At 34.0% G+C, this 26,149-nt stretch overlaps 13 protein-coding genes across 13 annotated transcripts; 9 read left to right on the top strand and 4 right to left on the bottom strand.

Moving 5' to 3' along the window:
* The first annotated feature begins 1,118 nt into the window (after positions 1-1,118).
* Positions 1,119-2,830, top strand: NAEGRDRAFT_77920 (phenylalanine 4-monooxygenase). Its single transcript, XM_002682843.1, has 5 exons — positions 1,119-1,269; positions 1,317-1,545; positions 1,593-1,903; positions 1,951-2,039; positions 2,147-2,830. The coding sequence occupies exons 1-5, from the start codon at positions 1,157-1,159 to the stop codon at positions 2,743-2,745; spliced, it is 1,341 nt and encodes a 446-aa protein (XP_002682889.1). The 5' UTR covers positions 1,119-1,156; the 3' UTR covers positions 2,746-2,830.
* A 1,700-nt stretch (positions 2,831-4,530) lies between these two features.
* Positions 4,531-5,124, top strand: FM161 (uncharacterized protein; the record flags this gene model as incomplete). Its single annotated transcript, XM_002682842.1, has 1 exon — positions 4,531-5,124. One exon carries the CDS (start codon positions 4,531-4,533, stop codon positions 5,122-5,124), a length of 594 nt encoding a protein of 197 aa, XP_002682888.1.
* A 624-nt stretch (positions 5,125-5,748) lies between these two features.
* NAEGRDRAFT_56624 (uncharacterized protein) lies at positions 5,749-8,047 on the top strand (the record flags this gene model as incomplete). The annotated part of the gene is made up of 1 exon (XM_002682841.1): positions 5,749-8,047. The coding sequence occupies one exon, from the start codon at positions 5,749-5,751 to the stop codon at positions 8,023-8,025; it is 2,277 nt and encodes a 758-aa protein (XP_002682887.1). The 3' UTR covers positions 8,026-8,047.
* A 155-nt stretch (positions 8,048-8,202) lies between these two features.
* On the bottom strand, positions 8,203-8,568 carry NAEGRDRAFT_61926 (uncharacterized protein; the record flags this gene model as incomplete). Its single annotated transcript, XM_002682642.1, has 1 exon — positions 8,203-8,568. One exon carries the CDS (start codon positions 8,566-8,568, stop codon positions 8,203-8,205), a length of 366 nt encoding a protein of 121 aa, XP_002682688.1.
* A 241-nt stretch (positions 8,569-8,809) lies between these two features.
* On the top strand, positions 8,810-11,399 carry NAEGRDRAFT_77918 (BRCT domain-containing protein; the record flags this gene model as incomplete). The annotated part of the gene is made up of 1 exon (XM_002682840.1): positions 8,810-11,399. One exon carries the CDS (start codon positions 8,810-8,812, stop codon positions 11,369-11,371), a length of 2,562 nt encoding a protein of 853 aa, XP_002682886.1. The 3' UTR covers positions 11,372-11,399.
* Positions 11,400-11,566: 167 nt separating this feature from the next.
* NAEGRDRAFT_77917 (uncharacterized protein) lies at positions 11,567-12,766 on the top strand (the record flags this gene model as incomplete). Its single annotated transcript, XM_002682839.1, has 1 exon — positions 11,567-12,766. The coding sequence occupies one exon, from the start codon at positions 11,567-11,569 to the stop codon at positions 12,746-12,748; it is 1,182 nt and encodes a 393-aa protein (XP_002682885.1). The 3' UTR covers positions 12,749-12,766.
* A 3-nt stretch (positions 12,767-12,769) lies between these two features.
* On the bottom strand, positions 12,770-14,003 carry NAEGRDRAFT_77916 (uncharacterized protein). The gene is made up of 2 exons (XM_002682641.1): positions 13,859-14,003; positions 12,770-13,797 (listed from the first exon to the last, which is right to left on the bottom strand). The coding sequence occupies exons 1-2, from the start codon at positions 13,994-13,996 to the stop codon at positions 12,805-12,807; spliced, it is 1,131 nt and encodes a 376-aa protein (XP_002682687.1). The 5' UTR covers positions 13,997-14,003; the 3' UTR covers positions 12,770-12,804.
* Positions 14,004-15,233: 1,230 nt separating this feature from the next.
* Positions 15,234-17,118, top strand: NAEGRDRAFT_77915 (type-B response regulator). Its single transcript, XM_002682838.1, has 3 exons — positions 15,234-15,349; positions 15,404-15,643; positions 15,768-17,118. The coding sequence occupies exons 2-3, from the start codon at positions 15,415-15,417 to the stop codon at positions 17,096-17,098; spliced, it is 1,560 nt and encodes a 519-aa protein (XP_002682884.1). The 5' UTR covers positions 15,234-15,349; positions 15,404-15,414; the 3' UTR covers positions 17,099-17,118.
* Positions 17,119-17,355: 237 nt separating this feature from the next.
* Positions 17,356-19,059, top strand: NAEGRDRAFT_61921 (uncharacterized protein; the record flags this gene model as incomplete). The annotated part of the gene is made up of 1 exon (XM_002682837.1): positions 17,356-19,059. The coding sequence occupies one exon, from the start codon at positions 17,356-17,358 to the stop codon at positions 19,057-19,059; it is 1,704 nt and encodes a 567-aa protein (XP_002682883.1).
* Positions 19,060-19,324: 265 nt separating this feature from the next.
* NAEGRDRAFT_61920 (uncharacterized protein) lies at positions 19,325-21,950 on the top strand (the record flags this gene model as incomplete). The annotated part of the gene is made up of 3 exons (XM_002682836.1): positions 19,325-19,881; positions 19,927-20,360; positions 20,404-21,950. 3 exons carry the CDS (start codon positions 19,325-19,327, stop codon positions 21,948-21,950), a joined length of 2,538 nt encoding a protein of 845 aa, XP_002682882.1.
* Positions 21,951-22,087: 137 nt separating this feature from the next.
* Positions 22,088-22,903, bottom strand: NAEGRDRAFT_61919 (uncharacterized protein; the record flags this gene model as incomplete). Its single annotated transcript, XM_002682640.1, has 1 exon — positions 22,088-22,903. One exon carries the CDS (start codon positions 22,901-22,903, stop codon positions 22,088-22,090), a length of 816 nt encoding a protein of 271 aa, XP_002682686.1.
* Positions 22,904-23,747: 844 nt separating this feature from the next.
* On the top strand, positions 23,748-24,427 carry NAEGRDRAFT_77914 (von Willebrand factor type A domain-containing protein; the record flags this gene model as incomplete). Its single annotated transcript, XM_002682835.1, has 2 exons — positions 23,748-24,311; positions 24,368-24,427. 2 exons carry the CDS (start codon positions 23,748-23,750, stop codon positions 24,425-24,427), a joined length of 624 nt encoding a protein of 207 aa, XP_002682881.1.
* Positions 24,428-25,426: 999 nt separating this feature from the next.
* Positions 25,427-25,933, bottom strand: NAEGRDRAFT_45463 (uncharacterized protein; the record flags this gene model as incomplete). The annotated part of the gene is made up of 1 exon (XM_002682639.1): positions 25,427-25,933. The coding sequence occupies one exon, from the start codon at positions 25,931-25,933 to the stop codon at positions 25,427-25,429; it is 507 nt and encodes a 168-aa protein (XP_002682685.1).
* Positions 25,934-26,149: the final 216 nt, after the last annotated feature.

Below are 26,149 nucleotides of genomic sequence, written 5' to 3'. Positions count from 1 at the left end.
ACAAAGGATTTACAAAAGGCAGAAAAAACAGTACAAAAAGAAACTCAAAAAGCTCAGGCATCCTCTCAACAAATTCTTGGCATGGAAAAGAAGATTACTCAACTCGAAAATGAAAAGGCGATACTCGAAACTGAAGTGGAAAAGGAAATTTTCAAAAAACAAGAGGAAATCAATCTCTCCAGAAGGGAAGCAGAGAAACAAGATCGTGAAAAACAATACCAAATAGAAAGACTTGGCAGGGATCTAGCAGAAAAACAATCAGTTATTGACCGATTCTCTGAAGCTCTTAGAAAGAAGGAAGCAGAATGTGAGCAGCTTGGATTTACCATTAAGAATGAGATTGCAAACAAGAAATCAAAAGAATCAGAGAGTGAAGAACGTGAGGAAGTGATTTTCAAGAAGGTTGCAGAAATTCAAGGCAAGCTTAGTTTTGTTGAAGGAGAGAATGATTTACTAAAGGAGAAAATCAAACAATTAACTAATGTAGAAGAAGTGAACAATAGCATTGCCAAAGAAAATGAAATCTTATTGGAATGTTTGAACTCTTTGAAGATTGACAATCAAAATCTGAAAGATACTGTGGATTTTTACAGACAAAAACAAATGTCAAGCTCAAGAAGAGACCATGAAATGGAGGAATCCCTGCAATACTATCAAGAAGGTGTCGAGAATTCGCAACTTCAAGACAGTCTTTTATTTGAGGAAAAGCAAGCAGAACCTGAAGATCTTGGAAGTGATGTTGAGCTTGACAGTGATGACCAAGATTCTCACCATGTAAATATTTCAAATATGAACCACCATTATCAAAGATATCACCAAGTGGAGGAGGAAAACTACGATGAAGATGAAGATGATGAAAAAATTGAGGAACTAATCAGACCTTACCTCTCCTCATCGAATAACAATTTCATTACAACTTCACCAAGAAGTAAAAAGACACCACTAAGAAATGAGGAATTTGAAGAAATGTAAATATGCGTCCTCAATTAATAACTACTCTAATATGGCCGCCAAAACATTGTCCTTAGGGCTTTAATAAACTGAACCAAAGTTTACAAAGAAGCACAACTCTTCTCCGCAAGATCCTTTTGTGTCTGGTAAAAAACAAAACAACAAAAAAAATCTCATCTTTTACCACTCCTTTTATAATCACATCATGGTAAATCATCGTTCTCTCTTTTTAACTCTCTCCCACAGTGTTGGAACATTAAAATCATCACTTGATGTTCTCTCCCGAAACAAAGTCAATTTAACAAAAATTGAATCCAAGTAGGTTTTAAAGAATCAACTGTAAATTTAATTTATCTGCAAATCAGACCTGTACGTCACTCTAAAGAAGTGTTTAACTTTGTTGTTGATGTTGATGAAGACGTTTCCAATGAACAACTCGACAAGGCCATCACTGAATTAAAACAATCTAAATATTGCAATGAAGTTAAATTGTTGGGAGGAAAATCAATTCCTTGGTTTCCAAGAAAATTATCGGATATTGACTACTTTTCATCTGAGACTTTGGAAGCTGGTGCAGAGTTGGAATCTGATCATGTAAGTTTTGTTAATATTTTCATTGTTTCGAAAGGTTTCTATTTCAGCCTGGATTTACCGATTCCGAATATCGTAACAGAAGAAAACACATTGCAGAAATTGCCAAGACTTATAAAATCAATGAACCAATCCCAAAAGTTGCCTACGCAAAATCAGAAATTGATACCTGGCGTATTATTTATAATGAATTAACAGCACTTTATCCAACCTATGCTTGTGAACAATATAATTACATTTTCCCACTCCTTATGCAAAATTGTGGCTACTCTGAAAATAACATTCCCCAATTGGAAGATGTTTCCCAATTTTTACAGGGTGTTACTGGTTTCCGTTTGAGACCAGTGAGTGGTTTGTTAAGGTAAGAGGTTTCGTATCTATTTTTTTACTCATTCCATGATTGTAAAGTGCAAGAGATTTCTTGAATGGACTTGCTTTTAGAGTTTTTCACAGTACTCAATATATTCGTCATCACTCTGTTCCCTTCTATACTCCAGGTAGGTTAGATTTTTCATTTTCAATTTGGATTAATATTCTATTGTACTTTCATTAATCTATCACAAATGATTAATACCTTAACCAATGATTTTATGAAATACTATAGAACCTGATCTTGTACATGAATTATTAGGTCACGCCCCATTATTTGCTGATTCTGATTTTGCTGATTTCAGTCAACAAATTGGTTTGGCATCTCTGGGAGCTAGTGATGAAGATATTGAAAAACTTGTCAGACTCTATTGGTATACAGTTGAATTTGGAGTTTGTGTGCAAAACGATAAAGATGGTATTCCTAGAAATAAGGCTTATGGAGCTGGATTGTTAAGCTCTTTTGGAGAATTGAAATATAGTATTGATGGAATTGATGTAAAAACTGGAAACAAACCAGAATATAGACCATTTGATCCAGAAGTTGCCTGTAATCATGTCTATCCAATTACAACCTATCAACCTGTCTATTATGTTGCCAACAGTTTTGATGCCATGAAAGACCAAATGAGAAAATTTGCTTCCACAAAACTGAATCGACCATTCGCTTTACGATATAATCCTTTTACACTTTCAGTAGACGTTTTAGATAGTGAAGATAAGCTACTCACACTAACAGGAACAATTCAATCCAATATTGATAATTTGAAATATGCTTTGGAAAAAATTAGACAAAATAAGGGTTTAAGTTTTGAATATAATGAAAACAAGTAAATAATGTGATAGATTCCTACAGAGTAATGGAAACAATTACCATACGAGTTCGAACATGAATAATAATAAACCTTGTGTTGTATTTATTTGCACATGAGAGCTGCAACAACATTTGGCGCCATTTTTGTCTACAAGTTCAAAAAAAATACCCAAAGCAGGAGGATTTATTGTTTGGAATCATCATCGCACGATCATTAAACAAATCATTAGAAAAATACAAGGATGGATGTACCATTGAATGAGAGACCTCCAACAATTGGTCAAACAATGGTGAGGCAACGTCCAATGACTTCGGGGCCAATAGCAAGTGGTTCATTAGCTAGTGGATCACTAAGGCCTACTACCAGCTATGAACGACCTAGAACAGCTAGTGTAGTTGTGCAGAGACAAACCCAATCATCACAATCTAGTGGACCAATGGCCCAAGTTCAAGTCGGAAGTCACATACAAAATGTAATTAACAATCCTAATGCTACAAGATATCAGCAACCTGGTATGGGAGGAGTTTTAAACCAATTCGGAAGTGGATTATGTGGAATGTGTACTTCGGTGGGAGGATGTTTTAATGGAATTGCAGGTTCAGTATTTGGAAACTTTTCAAATATTACATCAGGAATTTCGTCCTATCTTCCAAACTTCTCTATGATTCAATTCAGATTGCTCAATCTGTTATCTCCAAGTTATAGCTCTGATGCAACCAATCCTTTTGAAAAATACAATGACCTTCTGATACTGAAGAGTAACACATCAACTGTGCAGTACTATTCTAGAGATTCTTTTGAAAATTTGAAAATCAAAGTCACAATCAAGAGAACCAACATGGTTATTGGAAAGAAAAGCTTCAAGGAACGAAAGGAACAAAGAGATAGTGCTGCAGAACCCTACGATGATGATGAAGAGGAGACGGAATATAAGACCTTTGTGACAGTTCTGCAATGGCAACAAAAAGTGTTTGGTCCAAGAGAAATAGTTCTCTACAATAAGACTCAAACTCCAACAACAACATTGGAAGGATTCTATAAGGAGGAAGTATCACATTTAGTGGAATCACTGAATACTGAGCGACCTCCAATTGAGTTATTTCCCTACATTCAGGATGATATGGAAAATTGTGTCGTTGAGGAAATGTTTGGTAATTCAAAGAAACAACCTGAGAATGAAGTAAAAGAAGCGGAACAAATAGAAGAGGAAGAAGGTCAAGAAAAACCGAAAAAACAAAGAAAACCACGGAAGAAGTTTGGATCTGAGGGATTTTCTGACCTTCTTCAACACAAACTATTCACTTATGTAGAAATTGATGACTTTGAAACTGATAATGTCCATCAGTCAATAGCTTGCTCTTCTGAAACTCCATACCCAATATTTAAAAATGCAAAAAAACCACTAAGCTCAAAATCCCAAACAATGTACATAATGACAAGTGTGGGAGATATGCAGAATGGTGCATGGAAAGGAAAGGAATATCCAATATGTATAATTCAATCATTACCAGATGGGAGTTTCTTAATGAAACCAGGATTTTCTGTGAAACCATTAGAGAATCAAAAAGAGGAACCAACCAGCGATTTTTTGAAACGATATCAAAATGAAATTGGTGATATTGATCTCTTGTTAAAACCAAAGGAAAATAGATACATTTTCAGAACTGACGATGGAGCTGTATATGAATATACCATTTCACTCTACAATGATTACAAAAAGGATACAAAGGTAGATGAGATGAGAAAGAAAATTCTTAAACAGCTTCAAGAAAGATCACTTCTCATGAAAAGAAATTTAGTAGGTATGGAATTTAATCACCCACCTAAAGATAAGAGAATACGTGTTTCAATTTCAGGAAATATTCTTTCAGGGCGAGATTTCGACTCTGAAAAGTACTATATTCGATACTATCTTGATATGCCTTCTAATTTTGTTTTTGAAGATCCAATGTCACAGAAACTAATTACCTCCACACAGATGGGAACTGCTGTAGAAATCACCAAAGAATACGAGAGTTATTATGAAGCCAACTTTTCCTTCCCTTTCAATTTTAATTGCCTATGTAGTAATATAACACCAATGCCTAAATTATTCTTCCAGGTCACCTCAAAAGACTTTTGGGATAGATATCGAGTTGAGGGATATGGCTTCATTGCTCTTCCATCAACTCCTGGCTATCACAATTATACTGTAAATACGTGGAAACCAACCGGTTCAATTCGAAATAATCTCAGAAGCTCATTTGTTGGAGGTTCAACAGAGTTGAGAGATTTATCATATACTGCAATTCCTAATGGGTTTGAACAGCACTTTCTTAACAAGTTTGGTTTTGCTACAGACCCGAGTGGCTCTATTTCTGTATGCTTGAATGTCATTTACCATGGAGATGTCAATTAATTCATTTGATAATACAATAAAGTACCATCACCATCTACAAATGTAATGACAATAGAATCAATTTCTGAATTTTCCTTCTTGATTTCTTTCACAATTGAATGATATTGATGAAAAGATAATTTCATATGAATAGGTATTGGAACAAATGAAAAGCTCTTCATTTCGCACTTGATTTCATCCAAAGAGTGAATTTGTGAAAAATCAACATCTGTAATTTTCATATTTTCATCTATGTTTGTAGTGATGGGCAGAGTCATTCTGCATACCATGTAATTTAATGAACAAATATCCATCATAATTTGAATATTACACTGTTTGATACCAATCACTTCATTAAAATCATGTTTCGGTAACTTTTTGTTATAAACAATATCCAAATAAATTAAATATAAATTATAATCCTCCACGTGGTATTCTTTTGAAAATACGTCATAGCTTTTCGGCAATTGTTCTTCCATATCAAGTTTTTTTAATCCAATTTTAATTTATTTCTTATCAATTTTTAATCCTCTCAATTTTTAATGTTTTCTTTATGAAATTGTTCCTTTAAAATGATATGAAATAAAAACTATGAATTGAAAGAAAGAAACAATTTTTTTGAATTGGTTTTGTTTTTTTTAAAAAATGAATAATAACAATCATCCACCAACACCCACAACTCCGAATCATCACCACCAACATTCCAATGTTTCCACTCCACAATCGTCCATTTCATCTAATTCTACATCCTCTGTAGCCTATTCTTCAACTCTTGATCAACAATATGAACAACAATCAAAACGATTTTTTCATCATTTTATATCAACGACTGGTACACAGGGTAGTATGAGTCACAATTCTTCATCTTCATCAATAACGTCAACATCGTCAACACAACTCAATTTAGGTGTTAATAATAATAATATTGAAAATAATTCCGAGTATGGAAATATTTACTTGTATTTTCACTACATGTCTCAATTGGATTTTTCTCAAGCCAACCATTTGATTAAAAATTCAACAAATCAAAATTCCCAAATTGTCAATCGGAATTCAAAGTATAAACAAATAGAGGATGAAATTATTGGATGCCTGAGGAGATTTATTCAATGCGAGACTTTATATTATGATGCTAATTATTCACCAAATGAAAAACAAGATTTGCATTCCCTTTATTCACTTTTATCGAGTAATTTGTCTCTAATTTCTATGAATGCTCCGTATGAATTTACCAATAATAACAATAATAATGTGGACAGTTCAATTTACAATAATCATGACCATCAATCGAGTGACCATTTACTCATGATGATGATGATGATGGACCAAAATAATAATTCACCATCAATGAATAGTAATCCGAGTGCAAATATTGATTATATTTATTACAAACAAGTACTTCAACCAACAAATGGTGTTCAAAAATATAATTTGAATCTGATTGATAAGGAATTTATATTGAGCAAACAATTGATTAAGGACTTTAGAGTACTTATTCAATTGAGATTGGAAATTATTGCATTTTATAGAATTCTCTCCAGATACAAACATCCACCAAAATATGATAACTATGTCAGAATTATCAATAGTTTGAAATCTAAATATATCAATAGAATTAATCATACATTTTTCGAGAAAATTGTCCAAAGTATTAACATGGAATTGAATACCTTGACATCTCTATTCGAATGTGAATACAATATTTGTAATTACAAATATAAGGAATCTGTTTTTACACTATGGAGGACTAAAAGTCTATTCAAACAATGGAATCAGCTATTTATTGCACGACAACCATCTTCCAATACTCTCAACCCACAATCCAATATTAATACACCCCAGAGCTCGAATATTTCAATACCTGCAAGTAGTAATACTATTACCACAAGTAGTACATTAAGTCGATCATTGAGTGAAGACAATTTGCTAGTTCATCACCAAAATGACCAACAACAGCAACACCAGCAACAACAACATTTACAAATTAACAATGAAAAATTTCACTCCTCTTCAACTGGCAATATTTCCTCCAATCAACTCAATTCCTCTTCCCAAAATTTATTATCAAATAATGGAATTAATTTGAACAATAATATGAACCATACAAATGGCCAAACTATGAATAATTTAAGCAGGACAAATTTATACAAATGGATGACCATGATTTTTGGATTCAGTCAATCAAAGTTCACTCTAATTTTCCATGATATCGTCAATAATCAATCTAGTCAAATGACTTCAAACCAAAATAACCAATCTATGGCTTCAAACATGTCGCCAACACTTGCAGTGGACTATATCCAATGGATAAAATCATTTAATGAAATTATCAAACCTGAAACAGTTTGTTTGATTTACAATGCATCCCATGACAATTTAGATACATCACCTATATTAGAAACTGACCCAGAGAAGGGATACATGTTAAGGTTGAGAAATTTAGAGAATCCGGATGATATTACTCTAAGTGGTATCAAACTCTACCCATGCATCTTTCACTATCCTCAAACACAAGATGAAAACAAAATCTCAAAGCAAACTCTTATGTACACCTATTGGCCAAACATACTCTCCCTCATTATGGAAAATAGTGCTGACTTGGAAGTTTCAGAAGAGGCCTTCTACTTTTCAGATCCAAAAACCCTGACCACCTACTACTTGTGTCAAGTGACACCAAAATTATATCTTTCCACTATTATTGTCAAGTCCAACTCCAAGGATCATCAAATTGCTCTGAAATTCATGTCACAAATGAATTCATTCATCAGAAATCGCAAAGTTTTCAATTATTTGACAACTATTATTCCTAGAAGTGAGCAATCATCTCCATCCAGTGTTATCAAATCGAAAGAAGGTGCCAATCCAAAGGAAACTCATTCCAATAACAAAAAGTCAACCTTCTCGCTCTTTAAAAAGAAATAAAAATTAATTCTAAATTAATAATTTATTTACAATAATTTATCTAGCTTCAAATTGGATCTCTAATTTTGTTATAATTTCCATAAAATTCCACAATAAAATTCATTACATTTAGAAATAGTTTTAAATCAATCCAAACAACGTTATTTTTCAACAAAACAATAACAATCAAATTAGTCATCATACAAAACACAAATAACACTTACTTCTCGTCGTTCTTTGTTTGTACATGATACGATAACCACAATTCTTACAACGGATAGCATCACCTTGTTTAATAGTGTTCAAAACAGCACAATGTCCGCAAATATAAACAACAGCTACAGTTTTTTCACGCTTAGCAGTAGTACTAGATGGTTGATTCAAAGATGGCAAGCTTTCTTGCAATTGTTGTTGGTGAGATGAAGGTTGGAAAGGATTAGATGTGGCATTAGGAGACATTGGTACACCACCTGGTGTATATGATGATGGTGATACATAGTGTGGCGAAGCATAGGTAGCACCTGGTGATTGTGCTGTTGGAGAGTAATAATTGTTTCCGTCCATTTTTTCTAACTTCAAAAATATTTAACGTCTTTGATGATAATTTATAATTATTATTACTCTTGCAATGATGGTAATTTATTTCACTTTCTTCACCCACATACTGGATTACGTTTCTTATTAATTTTAATTTAAAACTGTGTTGGCCCTGTTACTAGTATAACATTGCCATCACATTACCCCACATAACAACTTCTTTGGAAAGAATAATTCCCGCTTTAATTGTCTGTTAAAAACAAAAAAAATGTTCGAAGACTATGAGCCAATAGATCCAATGTTGGAACCTATTGAACCAGCCTCTCCAATATTTGCGTCACCAATAGCAAAAACCATCATTGATGATCCCTCTTCACCAATATTATTCGGTAATAGTGGTGATGATTCTGATAATGAAGAAATTAAACAAACTCTTGAGAAGTTGGACTATTATTCATCATCAGCCTCATCATCACAGGGTAGCAATACCCAATCATCATCATCATCACATGGATCTTCTGATGATTTATGTGAAAGCTTCTGCTACCGTTCAAGAACAAATAAGAGAACAGTAGCTAGGAGAAGAAGATCCATCAGAAAGGAATCATCCCAAGTCTTGGAGGAATCTGTAATGCTAAAGGATAATGATTTGGATATTATCTATAGCAGTAGTAGTCAGGATATGGATGAAACCCCTTGTGGCTTATTCACTGGTTTTTACATCATTGCTCCTGATTTTACACCAGAAGAAAGGGAGCAATATTCTAAACTTGTCAAGGATAATGGTGGCAAGATGGCAAGTATTAAAAAAGACTTTGCTTGGTACTCTGAGGGATTGAATGAATTGGCGAATGACAAGCTGGTTCTCATTTCTGATAGCCCAAAACCAAGACCAAGTTATTTGGCAGCTCTCATGTTAAATATTCCACTTTTAAAAAAGGAGTGGATTATTGACAGCTTGAATCAAAAATCGATAATTACAACAGATGTGGATAAGTACTTGCTAGCTAGAGGATCTTTTACAACAACTGATGGTATATTTAGAGAGGAAGCTCAACTATTCAATCCAACATTCCAAATGTTACCAAAAGAGAAACGACCACTCTATGGCGTTTCTGTAAAGATTAATTGTAGTGATGTGAAATTTATCGATTCGTGGAAGAAGGTTCTCGAGTCGGGTGGTGCCACTGTTGGTGACATTGCCACCTACTCTTCAAAACATGGACAAGGCAGTAGGAATTTTGTTCTTGTGAGGGATACATCAGAAATTAGCAAACAACGTTTAGATTACTTTAATATTAAGAAGGTCCCAATTCTGAATAAGGACTCTGTCATTCAAATGATCATATCATCAGAGTATAACTTTGAGGATTTGAAAATTACAAAACTTCCAGAAAATCCAACCAACAAGTCAAGGAAGCCAAATCTCATCATTCCACCATTGGTCGCCAGTTTGGATGATTCCCTAACTTCTCCTTTCTATACACCTACACCTACACCTTCAGTCATTCCAAATCCCGCCAGGTCTAGAAGGATATTTGATTCTTCGAATAATCTGGCTTCGAAATGGTTCTCCAATGTGAAACAACAAGATGATTCACTCATTATACAGGATACAAATGCAAGCGTTCTCGACATTCGAACACAATCTGCAAAGAAGAAACAAATCTCATCCTCAGCAGCAAGTAAAAGACTCAATTCCAGTAATATTGCTCTGAATACCTCACTAGTAATGAATACTTCCCATAAGAAGATTAAATTGGACAAGCTGGAACGTTCCTTCTCAACCTCCTTCATGAATACTTCACTTCAACAATTCAATACCAGTATGATTGACGAGCCAAAATCCACCTTTGATGATTTGTCCAATCTAACAACAGGTGACTATTTCCTCAAGCAAGAAAAGAGCAATCAACAAAAAACATGTTTTGTACGTTTGTCCAAACAAAAGATCTTGTGTGGGAAGAGAAAATATGAAGACTCTTCTGAATGGAAATTGGATCAGTACTTTGTGGGAGATGTTGTGACAGTTTCTGGACCCTTCACAGATTCTTCAAAATTTCTTCGTATTGATCAATTGTACTATAAGGACTATGTTACAGAGAGTAAGGAAATGTTGGGCACTGAATATATTCCAGATGCAAACAATCCTAAAAAATTGAATGCCACGTCCAAAACTATTCGAGTTGATTTGTCCTCCATCAATCACAAGATATTCATTGGAAATTTGGAAACTTTTACTACCAAAAAGAAACGTTCCAAAAAACACTATTATTCAGATTATGTGTTCAAGAATTTTGATTTTAAGGAAATAGAAGATGCATCGGTACAGAGCTTGTTTGCCATTCCTAACGAGTTGGCTCAGTTGTCAGACTTGGAGATGAAGAGAGAGAGAAGAATCAAATCAGTAAGAATGAAAAATCCATTCCATGTCAGATTTACTGCTGCAGATTTTAATGGAAAGATATTTGAAGAGGGCAATTATGTGAAATTACATGAACGCGATTCTAAAGAACCTATTATTTGCATCATTAAGGAAATTAGAGAGAGGGATATTGCACACTTTTGTAATCAATTCACGAATATTGGTTACAATGATTTGAACACAGCAGTAAGACCAAGTCCAACATCATCTGTTGTTGTAGAAATTCTAACAGGAAAGAATGCTTGTCAACAGCAACACTATACATTTACTCATCAAGTTGAGGAAATTATGTTTGCCAGAATACATTCTATGGAGCCACTTGTTGCCATCCAAAAACAACTAGTGGGTGAATCATTTGATTTGACCTCGTTGTGTAATCAAAATGATCTCATCATTCTGGAATAGAAAAGATTGAATAAACAAATGTAACTGTACGTGTGGTAGCAATATTATTTAACTTACAATCAATTGCTGTATCTTGAGAAAGACGTTGTGATTGTAATCACAGTGAACAGGGAATTTGACGTGTATAGACAAGAGCGCCAATTCTCTTCATTTGCAGTAAAAAATTCTGTGTTTTCTTCCTTAATACAATAAAAAATGGCTACACGTGCTGTACCTAAGGACAAGGTCTTGTACAACTCTTCTACCGCTGAGAATATCGGGGTAATGCTTCAATGTCAAATTTGCTCTGATTTTTTAAATAACAATAGAGAGTGCAGAAAATGTGGATCCATGTTTTGTTTTGATTGTTTGGATAAATGGATGAAGGAAGCTGGTTGTAGTTGTTGTCCAAAATGTGGGCTCGATGCTAAGGAACTTCCGGTTGGATTCGAAGCGTTCTTATTTAATAATTTTGTAAATAGAGTGGTCAATAATTTGGAAGTTACTTGTCCTAATAATGACAATGGTTGTTGCGAGAAGACAATTAAGAGATGTAACTATTGGGATCACGTTGAAAAGGAATGTAAGGGAAGAAGATTAAAATGTGAGAATTGTGTTTATGGATGCAAATTTGAGGGCAATGGTTTGCAAATGGAAAAACACAAGGCTGAACAGTGTCTCTTCGAGAGGGAGGAAATTAAACAATTAATGAAGAGAAGCCAAATTGATTCAGAGGGATTAGTCTCTATGAATAAGCAATTGGTTGCTGAAAATCAACAATCAAAGCAAAATATTGAAGTAATGTTGAGACAAATTGATTCGCTCAATTCGGAATTAGCAAAAGAAAAGGAAATTAATTTACAATATCAACAAAAATTGCAAACCATGATGAATCAACCTCCACCAAATGTAGTTCCTGTCTCTATTTTACCACCACCTCCACCTTACTCAGTCGGTGAATTCCAATATAACCCAATGCCAATGCCATCACAACCTCTTGTCATGCCACCAGTCCAACAAGTCATCACAAGAAAATTCAGATTTTATGGTAAAACTGTTTGGACCAAATTCCAAGGAAAAGGTACCAATTCAGAAGTACCTGGGTGGGAAGTATTAATAGATGTAGATGACAACCCAACTGGTGACAATGTCAGAGGATCCAATAAGAACAGTGGAGTTCAAATTGAGAAGAAATACTCTGGTTTTATTAGGGATGGAATTCTTGACATTACTGTCGAATGGACTGACGGAAGAAGGGCCAAGTACTATTCAAACAACATCTTATTGGCACACGGTTCGCCAATCAAACTCACATTTGAAATTGTTTCAACTGGTAAACAAGGAGGTACAACAGGTGATTGTGGATATAATCAAGGACTCATTGAGCAATTGCAATAAACAACAAATTTTTGTAACTTTAACAATGTCAAAAGATATTTTATTGTATCAACAATTTATCTTCTACCACCTCTTCTTGGAAAAGTTCTGACTGGAGCAGATTCAGCTCTCAACACAGCTGGTTTGGTAAACAATGTCTCAATTTTTTGGCCATTGTTTAACTTGAGTGGCTTGGTTTGATTTTGGATGAATCTTCTAATAAAATCTGGCTTGATTGGGTTTGGTTTGATTGGGAAAGGCTTTGTGGTATTTGGCTTTTCATTACAGGAACAAGTTCTGCAACCCTTTTCATTAATCTTGAATCCAAATTGACAATGACGTCTACACAAATATTGTGGGCATATTGGTTTGATTGGGAATGGCTTTGTGGTATTTGGCGTTTCATTACAGGAACAAGTAGTACATCCCTTTTCATTAATCTTGAATCCATATGGACAGTAACGTCTACATCCATAAAGTGGGCAAATACTTGATGGTTTGATTGGTTTTTCATTACAGGAACAAGTTCTGCAACCCTTTTCATTAATTTTGAATCCAAATTGACAATGACGTCTACATCTATAAAGTGGACAAATACTTAATGGTTTAGGTTTGATTGGTTTTTCATTACAGGAACAAGTTCTGCAACCCTTTTCATTAATTTTGAATCCAAATTGACAATGACGTCTGCACAAATATTGTGGGCATATTGGTTTAGGTTTGACAAGAGCTGGAGCTTCTTTGCATTGGCATTTACTATTACAACCATTTGCATCGAGAACATAGCCAAACTCACATTTTCTTTTACAAGCTCTATAAGTTGGACAAGGTTGTTTACATGCACACATTGGACAACCACGAGCATCAGTTTGGAAACCATGACGACAGAATTTTTTACAATGTTGTTTTGTGCATGAAGGGAATCTATTATTTGGGAATTTAATAGTAGATGATGTTGGAAGTTGAGCATTAGCAATGACATCTCTAATGGATTGATTAGTGGATGTAATCTTGTTGGAAGGTTGTGGTGGTTTGTTCAAAATTGAAAGAATTTCACTTCTTCTTTTTGTCTAGAGAGTTCAATATATATAATACAATAATTAGTGATGTGAAATAATAATATTGACATACCATTTGGAGTTGAGATGCAGATTTCTCACCTAGGAAAAAGCCAACACCATCCCATCCCTCTTTTTCAACATGCTCTTGACAAGCAACACAAGTCAAGATGATGGCAACAAGCAACACACCAAGCAATAATCTGGACATGACAATTTTTTTTTGGTTATGATATTTGTCGTTGATCTGTGGCCAGGTAGACTTTTAAGTTTTCGCTTTGATTGTAATGATTGATTATAATGTTCACATTCAGAAATTTTTGTAAGAATGAGAGTTATTTCATTCCTTTTCTGAATGATGAATTAATTCTTCCCTATACAATGACACCACCTTGAATTCTATTCAACACATTCGATTTCATGAATAATTTAAAGAAGAGAAATAATCTGTTGACAAGATTGTATCTGGCTTAATTGGATATCTTTCGCTATTAACAAAATTGTACAATGCGTTATTGAATGGATGCCATTGACCCGTGTTCATTCCATTGTTGTCTACCAAACAAAAAAATGTTTTAAGTAACGTTGAAGAATATTCTCTTCTTATTGTTGTTTTAAAACAACGTTGAAATTGGCTTCGTGTATTTTTGTTATGGTGGAATTTTTCTCCTAATTTTTTGATGATTAAAAAATCATGGGAGGACAAACTACAACACATCATGTAAACACATGTCGATACATGGTGATGATCATCATGATCATGTAAACACATGTTCTGTCTAGGTAGGGTACAAAGACATATGTCATCATTCTTGTACAATTTCTTCATTAGTAATACATGTGGTCCAAATTGGAAGAATATTTCTAGAGGAGGAATGGGCCATCACCAAAATCAACAATAATTCAGACACAGACAAATTGATGGTCACATGGGACATGTCAGCATGTACCAAATGGTAATCATAGGAGGTACTGCGTACATCAGCACTACATGATTATCACTGGCATGTGACCGTACATGAATCATGCATGTATTCTAAATACATCTAGAATTGATTTTGAAATTGTCAAACTCATCTCCAAGGCGTATGGAGCTCAAGAGATGAGATTGAGAAGAAGCCCTATTCCCATTCCAAATCACATACAAACTTTCCATGTACCTGAGGAGTAGTGGCATTTGTACATGCGTGACGTAGCCGGCATACGACTGAATCTTTCGACGAATATCTCAAATAAATCTTTATTTGTATTCGTATCCACACATGAAAACTTCCTCAACCGTAAATGCTCAGTAACTTGTACAAATTTGGTCAGAAAAAATTTCTTAGAGATTGTTTGCTAATTTCGTTTTAAGTACACTAATATTCTCTCCAGGTAATATTTGAGCTTAAATTCATTCTTAACCAACACGGCACACAACAAACATCCATGTTTAAAAAAAAGAATCTGCAACATACTTTCATAATCCAACAGGTTAACTTTGATTCAATCTGGTCGAGAAATTTCAGAATTATCAATTACCCTCCTTCTGTTTAAATACAAAAGCAGTTCAACTGATATGTGTGTAAGTGATCTAACTAATTGATGTGCGTGTATAATATCTATTTGTTTTATTTAGGCATAGAGAACATGTTATCATTGGTCGAACCACAAAACCCTAGTAACATATCCTCACCATTTCACTACTCAAAAATAATAGGACAACAACAACAACAACAACAACAACAACAACAGGACCTTACCACAAACCAATTAATTAACTTCCTGGTTGATTATCACAATAATAATAACATCTCTTACATTTCCCCTCAACCAAACCACATTCAATCTACTATAGACAATTCCTTCTCTCAATTTGGTAAGTCAACTTTCCTACTGTGTTGCAACATTAATACCAACTTGGCATTTTATTGCATGCATTTTATATTACTAAACTTCTTCCTGATCTAATTTAACTCGGCGCACAATTTAACTCACAAAAGATATGCCTCAAAGAACACCTGCACACACCTCCCCTTTTCAACACCAACAACAACAACAACAACAACCCTATCATCAACAACAGCAACAATTCACCTTTGGTGAACAACACCATCCACCATCTAACAATGCAAGAAGTAACGGGAACAATAGTAGTAGAAGTAATTATCAACACCAATCTAACATGACGGATTTGAATAATGCCAACAATATTAGTAACAACATGTTCTTGTTTCAATCGAGTGGAAATGTGAGTGTGAATAATACATGTGCAAGCAGTAGTAATAGCACTCCTCCAACAACTTCCTTTCAATTTCACAACATGAATAATCCACCACAACAAGGATTCTCCAGTAATAAGAAGAGGAAACAACAAGCAGAGTCTTCCAGGGGAAATGTTGGATCAAGTTCTGCCACAATGGAGAGTTCTCTCTTTTATCACATGGAAACTGATTTTAAACGAAAGCATGCCGATAAGAAGAGGTTAGTTTGGACCAATGAATTGCATGATCTATTTGTTAAAGCAGTGTCTCAGCTAGGACTCAATGAGGCAAGACCAAAGGAAATATTGGAATTGATGAATCTCCCTGATTTGACCACCACACATATCAAATCTCATCTCCAGAAATATAGACAACAAGTTAAGAAGGGAATCATTCCAATTGGTGAAGGTATGAGCTCTGCAAATGTTGAACTAGGATCAAATTCGGAGAGTGAAACAAGTGATAGTGGTGGTCCAAATGAGGATGTCAAGCAGGAAGTGATAAATTCAAGTGGTTCAAAAGCAACATCCCCTTTCAAAAACTCCCAACCAAGTCAAATTAATCAAATGTACAGTTTCAATCCAACAACAAATCCAAATCAACCATCATCATCTAGCTCACAAACCTTCAATTCCCTAATCAATGATACTAGTTCAGACCAAGTCAATTACATTAAGAATATCCTTTTACATTTTAATCAAATTCCCAACGATCATACTTCATCAAATAATGAAACAGGAGCATACTTATCCTCAACATCTCAGAGGCCAACCCAACATGTAACATTTGCAAACTCAATCACCAATAATAATATCACCACTGTAAATCAACCACATTTCCACTTGGGTGATGGAAGAAGTATTCTCCAAAACTGTCACCTATTAACCAGTGCAAATAGTTTACCAGAGTTTCTGGTACTCTTACAAGAAATTTGCAAAGCTGAGAGTGATATGGCTGCTATTTTTAATGGCCTGCCCGTTCGTTCAACTCATGATTTGAATTTGATCGTTGAGGGATTTAGGATTGGATTCATTTGTGGCATGAAATATAAACCCTCACATCAACAATAAACTCACAATTATCTCTAAAACTCTGTTTGTCTAATATTTAAGAATTTTGAAAACTAAAACTTTAGAGAAAAAATTGTTAGGTTGAAATGTTCATCCAAAAACTAGAATATAAAACATTAGTATAACGAGAAATCCACGGTGTTTATTTCTCTTTGATTTGGCGCCTTCTCATTACAAGCGTTACATTAATAATTAAAAAAATAAAAGCACAACAACAGGAGCTTCATCATTATTAATTTCTTCCTAAGCTTTTAATTATGAATCTCGAGGATTTGGATGATGAGAATGATCTCTTTAACTCTATATTAAGGATTGAAGACAACATTTCGAGAAGAAAAACAGCTGCTTCTCATCTTCGTTTATCAAACCTCATTTCCTCCGATTTTCAAAACGATAACACTGATCCCTACTCTGATTTACATCATGAATACGAAGAGGAGACAATGAGGGTGGACAGAAGAGAGAGAAATAATGTATTTCAAGCCTTTTTGGAGAAGAGAGAAAAAAAGCAACAAAACAATCAACAACCTTCCCCTCCTTCTCCGAGATTTAAAAATTACAATTGTAATGATGATTCCTTCCCAAATAACTTGGAATATGATAGACTGTTTTCAAATGTTAACAAGCCATCAAGAGTGGAGGATTCTTTTATTGCAGAGTCTGAAAACTTTTTGGAGGAAATTAGTAATTTGCAAAAGATGACCCTTGATCCTAAAACTGTAGATAAGCGTAAACAAACAGTGAGTAAGCTAAGCGATTTCAAGAGGAAAATCCCCCAAAAACCGGATGAACAGGTTTCATCAAAATCAACTCAACAGTCAAACAATATTTCATCGATAAGAACTTCTATCAACTTACGCCCAACGTTGGAGCATCATTTCGATACCTTGATACCGAAACAAACTTCTTATATTGATAACGAAAATGATTCTCATGACATGTCTTTCAAAAAACAATTAGAAGAGAGAATTAAATTAAGGAACGAGAACCATAGACTTGGACTTAAGCGAGAGGATCCAAATCGCCCAACCCAGTCCAAGAATGTGATGAAACCAGATGATCTGAGGAAATTAATCACTTCTGTTAAAAAGAAGGGTGCAACAAAGGAAACTTCTTCCAGAGCGTTTTGTTTAGCCGGACTAATGGACGATGTTGAAAAAAACCAAAATGTGTACAATAGCGATGTCAAAAAACTACAAACATCAGCAGATTTCTCTTCAACTAAGAAATTTTCAAAATCAATGCTTCAGACCAATAAGAGTATCGATACTAAGGCAACTAACCCCATCCTAAACCGATCTGCCAGTGCTAAGAAGGTGAGATTCAATTCATCAAATGCTGAAAACAGGAGCAAGTCTCTCTCCAAAAAAGACTCTGCAAACACTGCTCAATCTCAATTGAAAAAAAATTTAGGACTCATCAATGATTCTGTATTTACAATATCCAATGTTGGAAGTTACAAGAAACCTGCTGTGACAACTAGTCAAAGTAACAATGTACAACAACAACCTTCAACATCCTCATTCAGAGACTTGTTAGCTCAAAGAAAAGGTGTTACTCTCCCGAAAGAGAAATCAAATATTGAGAAGAGGCCTCCAGCCACAACATTATCTTCAAGGCCACAAACTAGCTTGAACAATTCTAAACTACGTGGTGATTCTCAACCAAAAATGTCAAAACCAACGAAGGCAGTAGAAAAAGTGCCTTCACTTCTTCGTGACAATAGTAGTTCAACTTATTTCTCCTCAATAGAGAATAAGAATAGAAGTCACAACACGTCCAAACCATCTCTGCGACCAAGTGAACCTAAAATTGAAAAAATAACAAAAACAGCCCCACAATTCGATCTTTTTGAAGAGGAGAGTGATGAAGATGACGATTTTTTAGAAGCCAAGAGGCTAATGCAAAGGATTAGCACGCTTAGGAATTTTATAGGGGGAGACTCTAAAAACAATAAATAAGCAAACTTTCAAAATATAAGGGATTCCATTTATACGACCAAGAAGGAAAATTGAAAATAGGGTAGCTGAATTGAAAACAATTATAAATGGCATTGGGTATCAGAAAAAGATATAATTCGCGAAGAATGTTTTAGAGTGTACTTTAAATTAACATGCAAAGTGAAAGTGCTAATTCCCAAATATAGTCTGCTCAAGTTGGTCTCTTTGAGCAATCAAACTCTCGTACGAATAAAAAAAACACCATTCCAAATATCTCCATTATTACATGTATTACATGAGAAATAATAAGGTTCTTGCGTATGATGACCGTGATTCACTGCCCAACATTGCTAGCATTAAATTTAATACATCGGAAGAGCAAGCAAGTTATTCCTCTAGGAATGAAACTGGGAATGATGAAAAAGTTTCCTCAATATATATTCAGGATAATAATAATAATAATAATAATAATAATAGTGGTGGAAATTATGAGGGAGGAAATGGAGAGACGAGGACTGTATACTCCATCAAGTGTGTTTTAATAGTAATTATGGTCTCTTTAGTAATTGTTACTTCTCTATTACTCACTACAATATGGATTTCTTGTTTTAGTTCGAGTGTTTCAAAATTTAGTCAGGATGTATTAAGGCAACAAATTGAAAAAGTTGTAAATTTCACCGATGAAACCATTGATAAGGTTCTAGTTGTTTCAGATACAACAAAGAATATAATGTGGGAGGATTTTAATTATAACAATACTGAGAATGCCTACTCTTTGACATATAGGATTTATAAGAGTGCATTTACGTATTTATCAACCTTAATGGTGACTGTTTATTTTGGGTAAGTTTTTCAGAAACATTTCAATTTAAAAGAAACTTTTCCAAGAGACACTCTGGGAGGGAATTTGGGAGTGTTAGTATTAGGAGGAAAACCAACTCAAATGTTAATTAATGAGACTGGACAATATTATTGGTATTGTGATGATTTTTTAAATAAGGGATTTTGTGACTACAAGAATAAGGATGTTCCTGATGTCATACTGGGACCATTTGATATGTCTAAAATCATGGGTGTTGCAAATAATTCCCCCAATAAGCCTCAATTTTCGAGGTCTTACACTGACCCAACGTTACCTTCTATAACATTTATGAGTTGTGTCAATTCACATCCTGACAATAGCTCAAAACTACCATATGATTGGTATTTTGGAATTGATATCAGTGTATCGTCAATTTCAAATTACATTGAATCAGTCACTGAAGCTATAAGCGGCTCTGTAGCTTTTGCTATTGAAATAGAGACGAATTATATTGTTGTTTGTAAGTAGTGGTATAATGAAATCCTCAAATGTAACAATAATAGCAAGTTTTCCTGATATACCAGTTTCTAAATTCAATCAAGATAGAACAGAGACAAGAATGACTGCCCTAACTTTTGAACAACCCAAGATACGATCTGTTTCCAAATTAATCTACACTTCTATGAATAATAACTTGAAATCTCTCAAATGTGGAGAGTACCAGTTTTTTACAAATGAAGACAGTGTTATTTGCATGAATAGGTTTTGTAAGGCAGGAGTGGATTGGCTGCTAGTGCTAAATGTTCCAAAATGGGACTATGTTGGTCAGTTATTTATTGCCTTGATTGTTGGTATTCTGTCAAGTTTGATTATTGCCATTGTGGGTGCAGTGATGGGGGTCGTGTCGAGCATTTCTCTCTTCCGCCCATTTCAACAATTGACAACAGTATTCGAATCAATTTCAAACATGAGACTTGAAGACATCCAGATGAGGCCGTCATCATTGGCAGAGGTCAACATTTTACAAAAGCATTTCCAAACCATGTTGACAAGGCTGAAAAATTACAGAGCATTCCTTCCGCCACATATTCTTCAAAAGCTAGATATGGAAGTCAATTTAAGAAAGTCAACAATAGGAAGAATGATCTTGGAAAGACAACACTCTTTGACATCGACCTCAGGAAGTGTAAATGGTCAAATATCTGTGATAACAAGAGATGCAGCAGCTACTACTCCAAAACTAGAACGATTGTTTTGTCTAGGATTGGAAAAGAGAAGAGTAACAAGTGGTATGATTTATTTTGAAGGTTTGGATCACTTCTTGTCAGCTCTTGATTTTGATGAGACTGTTTCTGTTCTCAATGACTGTTTTGTTATCATACAGAAAACTGCGCAAGCCACCAATGGGCAAATAGGAAGCTTTGAGAATAATTACATAACTATTACTTGGAATTCTATCATTGAATCGAGTTCACATGAAGAGTCAGCAACTTTTTCTGTTTATCAAATATTGAGAAGGTTAAAAGCAACTCGAGATAAGAAGTGGAAGAATTCGCATATTCAAAATTTAAAGTTTACATTTAGAGGCTCGTTACTTTCACAACACTGTGTTTGTGGTAACGTTGGGACTTCTCAAATTAAGAATTATGCAATATTTGGAAGTTATTTACACAATTTACAGCTGTTGATTAAGCATGCAAGCAAATTGGAAATTTCTCTCATTGTTTCAGAGTCAATTTTTGAAAAGAATAAGGATAGTTACAATTTCAGATTTGTGGGAGAAAAAAAGCTGCTTGCAGATGATGAAGGTAATTCTCCAATTATTTCACCAAAACAAGATAGAGTAAGTTTTCCAACGAGGTTGTATCAGGTAGGAGAAACTACCTCTATGGAAGATTCTGAAGAATGGAGACAGTCAAGCAGTGGTCTCAAAGATTCTTGGGAACACCACAACCAAGCATGTGCCAAATTTTTTGAAGGAGACCTTGATGAAGCAATTGATCTATTTCAGTTCCATCAGTCTTCCTATCAAGAGAAGTATTATGAAGAGGACAAAGTAGCTCTTTACCTTCTTCATAAATGCTTGGATTTAAATAAGGTTCTAAACTGAACATTCATCTTAATAATGGTTGAAATTGTACTATTCCAAATAATAGTTGTGATAATATTTATCAACGAATTGTTCGTGGACGCTCACAACTTGATAAAGTTACATTTTTATTTACATTTCATCTGTTCATATACATTTTATGGAAATTCGGCCTCCCAGTCATCGTCATTATTTGTCACATTCGAAGTTTGATAAGATTCAAAATGATTTTCTTCCTCATCATCATGCAATTCCATTGTACCATATTCATCTTGTTCATCATCGTCCTCGTCTTCACTTTCACTTTCATCATCATCTGACATGTCAATTTTGGAAATATTGTCTGTCTCAGCACCAGTCACTGTATTTTCCTCTTGATCCAATTTAAGTTCTCCAGTTTTCTTGTCATAGATTACTTGTTTTTCTTCCTCATTAATTGAATAATCCTGATGCCACGATTCCTCTTCAAGTTCTTTGATTTGCAAATCTTCAAAACCCACAGCTTCATTCGATTCCTCTGTGTTATCATGCAAAAGTTCGGATTCCTCTAATAGAGGAGCAGCTCCAATCAACTCTTCCTTTGGTACATTTAAATCAATCTCCTCCTCGAAATAATCCACGCACTTCTTACATCCATCACTATATTCAATTTTCTTTTTTGATTTTTGATTACTAGTAGTATTATTACTACCAGTACCCATTCTCAAACTCCTTCCCAAACCTCTTCCATTAGTTAATTTGTAAAGTTTTGATTCTAACGTATTTAAATAGGCTCCACCTTCAACATCGGGAATACTCCATTGATATTTATCATCGTGATCGTAATGAGCATTGATCATTACATTGTTACTATCATCATTAGAATCTACCAAATATTTATGTTTAGCTTGTTCCGAAAATGAATCATTGTCTTCTTCCCATGTCGAAGAGGACTCTGTGGTTGATGATGGTACTTGTGTTATTTGGTGCGACATTTTTTGTAACTTTTTCCCATTATTAACCCCACACAATTTAAAACAACTCCGGTGGAAACAGATGATGTTTGGGAAGAATTTAATGATTTAATAGAATACGAAAATGGATGTGGGATCCATGGCAGCTGAGTTTACACAAATAGTGAGTGAATTGCAAAATATATAACGAAACAAAATAAAAACCAACAAAACCAATTTAATAATTCTAACTTTTCCTGTAGTAACTTTTTTTCTAGAGGTAAGTTCAATAGAATTTTGTTTAATCATGTTTCGAATTACAATATGATACAGATCTCCTGAAAGAAAAAAAGATTTTGAATATAAAGGACAAAAGATTACCGGAAGAGTATCTCCTCAAAGTGATGTCTACTCATTTGGATTAGTAATGTTGGAAGTTTTAAACAAGGAAAGATTAGATAATTTGGAAAATCATTCTTTGGTACTCAATCTCTTGAATAATCTTGAGACAGATAATGAAATACTGAAAAAATACCTACCATTAATGCTTTCAGATAATACAGATTAGAGACCAACACCAAGAGACTTGGTGTTTCAAGTTTTCAACGAAGAAGATGATTGAGTTTTTTTTACGACAAGTCCAGATACTTGAATAAGAATTTCCCATCACCCTCAGCCGCTGAATATATTTTTCCTAAGAAATCCAACAGATTGCCAAATAATTCTCTCCAATAAAATTCCAATCAAACAGAACAAAACCTTGCTTGGAATAAGGTATATTTTCTGGTTGATGGAACTTGGTACTTAGTACCTATTAATAATCATTGAAGTGTTGTTAACAGTTCTGCTGAGTTTTTCAAAATCAAAAAAAAAGAATAAATTAATAATGCTCATTCCACCAAGCGTTTCTTTCAGTTGTACCTTTGAATATGATCAGGTCAAATATAATCAAACACAAAATATGTTTGGTATGGCATCTATTAAAGCTCCAATATATGTTGAGAAGGAGAATAGATCGAGCTTGGATATAATTGCTGTCCTTGATAAATCTGGTTCTATGAGTGATAAGATTGAGTTGGTTAAAAAGTCATTATTATTCATGATTGATCAGATGCAAGCAAGAGACAGGCTAGGAATTGTTGAATTTGATGCAAACGTTTCAACCACTTTAAAGTTGACCTCTATGGATAATGGTGGTAAGAAACAAGCAATGAATTGTGTAAATAATATCAAGTTGGGTACAACTACTAATATTAGTGGAGCCATTATTGAAGCCTTTGATATATTGGCAAATAGAGGAGGTAATATTTCTCCTACAACATCAATTCTACTTTTCACTGATGGATTACCAACTGTTGGTGTGCAACAACAAGATAAGATTGTAAATATTGTAGAAAAATTATATACCAAGTTGAATTTGCAAAATACTAGTTTTTCAAGTCAAACAAACGTCAATAATTTAATTAATTCATTTTCAAACATGTCAATCAATTCAAATAATACTAGTGTATTTACTTTTGGTTTTGGAGAGGAACATTCGGCAAATTGTTTGACAGAGATTTGTAAAGTTGGAGGAGGCTTGTACTATTACATTAAATCAGAAGATGAAATTCCCCAAGCATTTTCAGATTGTTTGGGAGGTTTAATCTCTGTATTTGCCCAAAATATTGTACTCAAATTCAAATGCATTTCAGATCGAGTATTGCTGAAGAGAATTTTAAATTCAGAATATGGATTTGTAAAGCAAGAAATAATACTTCCTAATAAGGAGATTCATATCAAATTGAAAGATTTATACTATGAAGAAAATAGAGATATTTTGTTTGAATTGGAATTGTTGGCAGAATCTTGTGGAATTGAAAAGCAACAATTATTAGATATTCAATTAGAATACATGAATATCGAAAAGATTGAAAAGGAAGCTCTTCAATGTATCACCCATATTACAAGAGGTGAAATGACAGTTGGTGGCAATTTAACAGATAATCGTTTAATAGACCTCCAAAAGAATAGACTCCTACAAACTGAAGCATTACAGAAAGCAAAGGCCTTAGCCGATTCCAATCAACTTGATGCTGCTCGATTAATTATTAACACAGCGATCAATACCATTACTATGAGTATTACTTCAAATGATCAGTATTGTCAAAACTTAATCAATGAATTGAGAGAATGTTTGAATGAGATGCGTACCAAAGATGTATACCTCACAAGTGGTAATAAGATTATGAACATGTATTGGTGTTCTAATGTTCAACAAAGATCAAATCACAGGACCCAAAATGAATCCATCAAGAGCAAGTCATCAGCCAAAGCAAAATATGTTCATTTTAGTTCTAATTTGAAATAAATTTCAAGCAACAAATTGAATTATTATAATTATTTCCCAACACTTTTCTAATTTAACAGCAAATTCATTAATAATAACACTGTTTTTTAAAATATATTTTTTTATTATTGAATGTTTTTCAAACCTATTTAACGATAACTATAAATAACAATAGTACCATTATAAGTAGTAGACCAATAACAATACTATCATCTCTAACGATATCCACATTAGAATTATTTCTTCTTCTTTTTCTTGGCACCTGCCATAGCTTCTTCTTCGTCCTTTTTATCTTGTAAAGCTAATGGATTTTCTTCATCTTCAGTTTCATAATAATCCTTTCCGACAGTTTGATAATATTTCTTAATCTTTTTCTTTTTTAATTGAATAGCTTCCATGATAGCAGCTGTTGATACATAACTCACATCGGAAAAGTCCAATTTTCTACCATCTTCAAATTCAATAATTAGAGATGGTGGTTTAGAATCAGCATTATTATCATATACATCAATCGAAATACTACAATCTGGGTTTGTGGTTTTTGTTTTTGGTGCCCAACATCTATCATAAAAATCCTTAGCTCCCTTGTTTACTTCCTTCAACATCAATGGACAATAATTAAAGTGAATCTTTTTAATCATACGAAGCGAAAATTTCTTTCTCAACACGTGAGGGTTTCCGTACAATGAACCAATGCTTTTCAAGGCTAAAGCAGTTGGATTACGAATCGATGATGAAGACATTTTTTTTTGCAATTTTATTTTTTTTTATTATTTTAAATAAATCTCATGCATTGCTTTATTGCTTTGGTAGAATTATTAACAACTTTCCATCATGATAAAGTTTCTAGACTCTGGCTCAACAAGGGACTATTTTCAATAACAGTTTAACATGTGCAAGAAGCATTACACGAAATAATTCTTCACCTTCAAAATATTTAAAAAATGAAAAAGACAAAT

Source organism: Naegleria gruberi (genome assembly GCF_000004985.1).
Source record: "Naegleria gruberi genomic scaffold NAEGRscaffold_2, whole genome shotgun sequence".
In the NCBI taxonomy this organism is placed as follows: Eukaryota; Heterolobosea; class Eutetramitea; order Acrasida; family Naegleriidae; genus Naegleria; species Naegleria gruberi.
This window is presented reverse-complemented; position numbering and strand designations above follow the sequence as displayed.

What these genes read in the sequence shown, in the direction of transcription:
- NAEGRDRAFT_77915 (XM_002682838.1), top strand. Translation starts at nt 15,415, where the DNA reads ATGTTATCATTGGTCGAACCACAAAACCCTAGTAACATATCCTCACCA. An exon ending in CAATTCCTTCTCTCAATTTG is followed by an intron (nt 15,644 to 15,767) that starts GTAAGTCAACTT and finishes AACTCACAAAAG; the next exon opens with ATATGCCTCAAAGAACACCT.
- NAEGRDRAFT_77920 (XM_002682843.1), top strand. Translation starts at nt 1,157, where the DNA reads ATGGTAAATCATCGTTCTCTCTTTTTAACTCTCTCCCACAGTGTTGGA. An exon ending in CCAGTGAGTGGTTTGTTAAG is followed by an intron (nt 1,904 to 1,950) that starts GTAAGAGGTTTC and finishes ATGATTGTAAAG; the next exon opens with TGCAAGAGATTTCTTGAATG. An exon ending in TGTTCCCTTCTATACTCCAG is followed by an intron (nt 2,040 to 2,146) that starts GTAGGTTAGATT and finishes GAAATACTATAG; the next exon opens with AACCTGATCTTGTACATGAA.
- NAEGRDRAFT_77916 (XM_002682641.1), bottom strand. Translation starts at nt 13,996, where the DNA reads ATGTCCAGATTATTGCTTGGTGTGTTGCTTGTTGCCATCATCTTGACT. An exon ending in CTGCATCTCAACTCCAAATG is followed by an intron (nt 13,798 to 13,858) that starts GTATGTCAATAT and finishes TGAACTCTCTAG; the next exon opens with ACAAAAAGAAGAAGTGAAAT.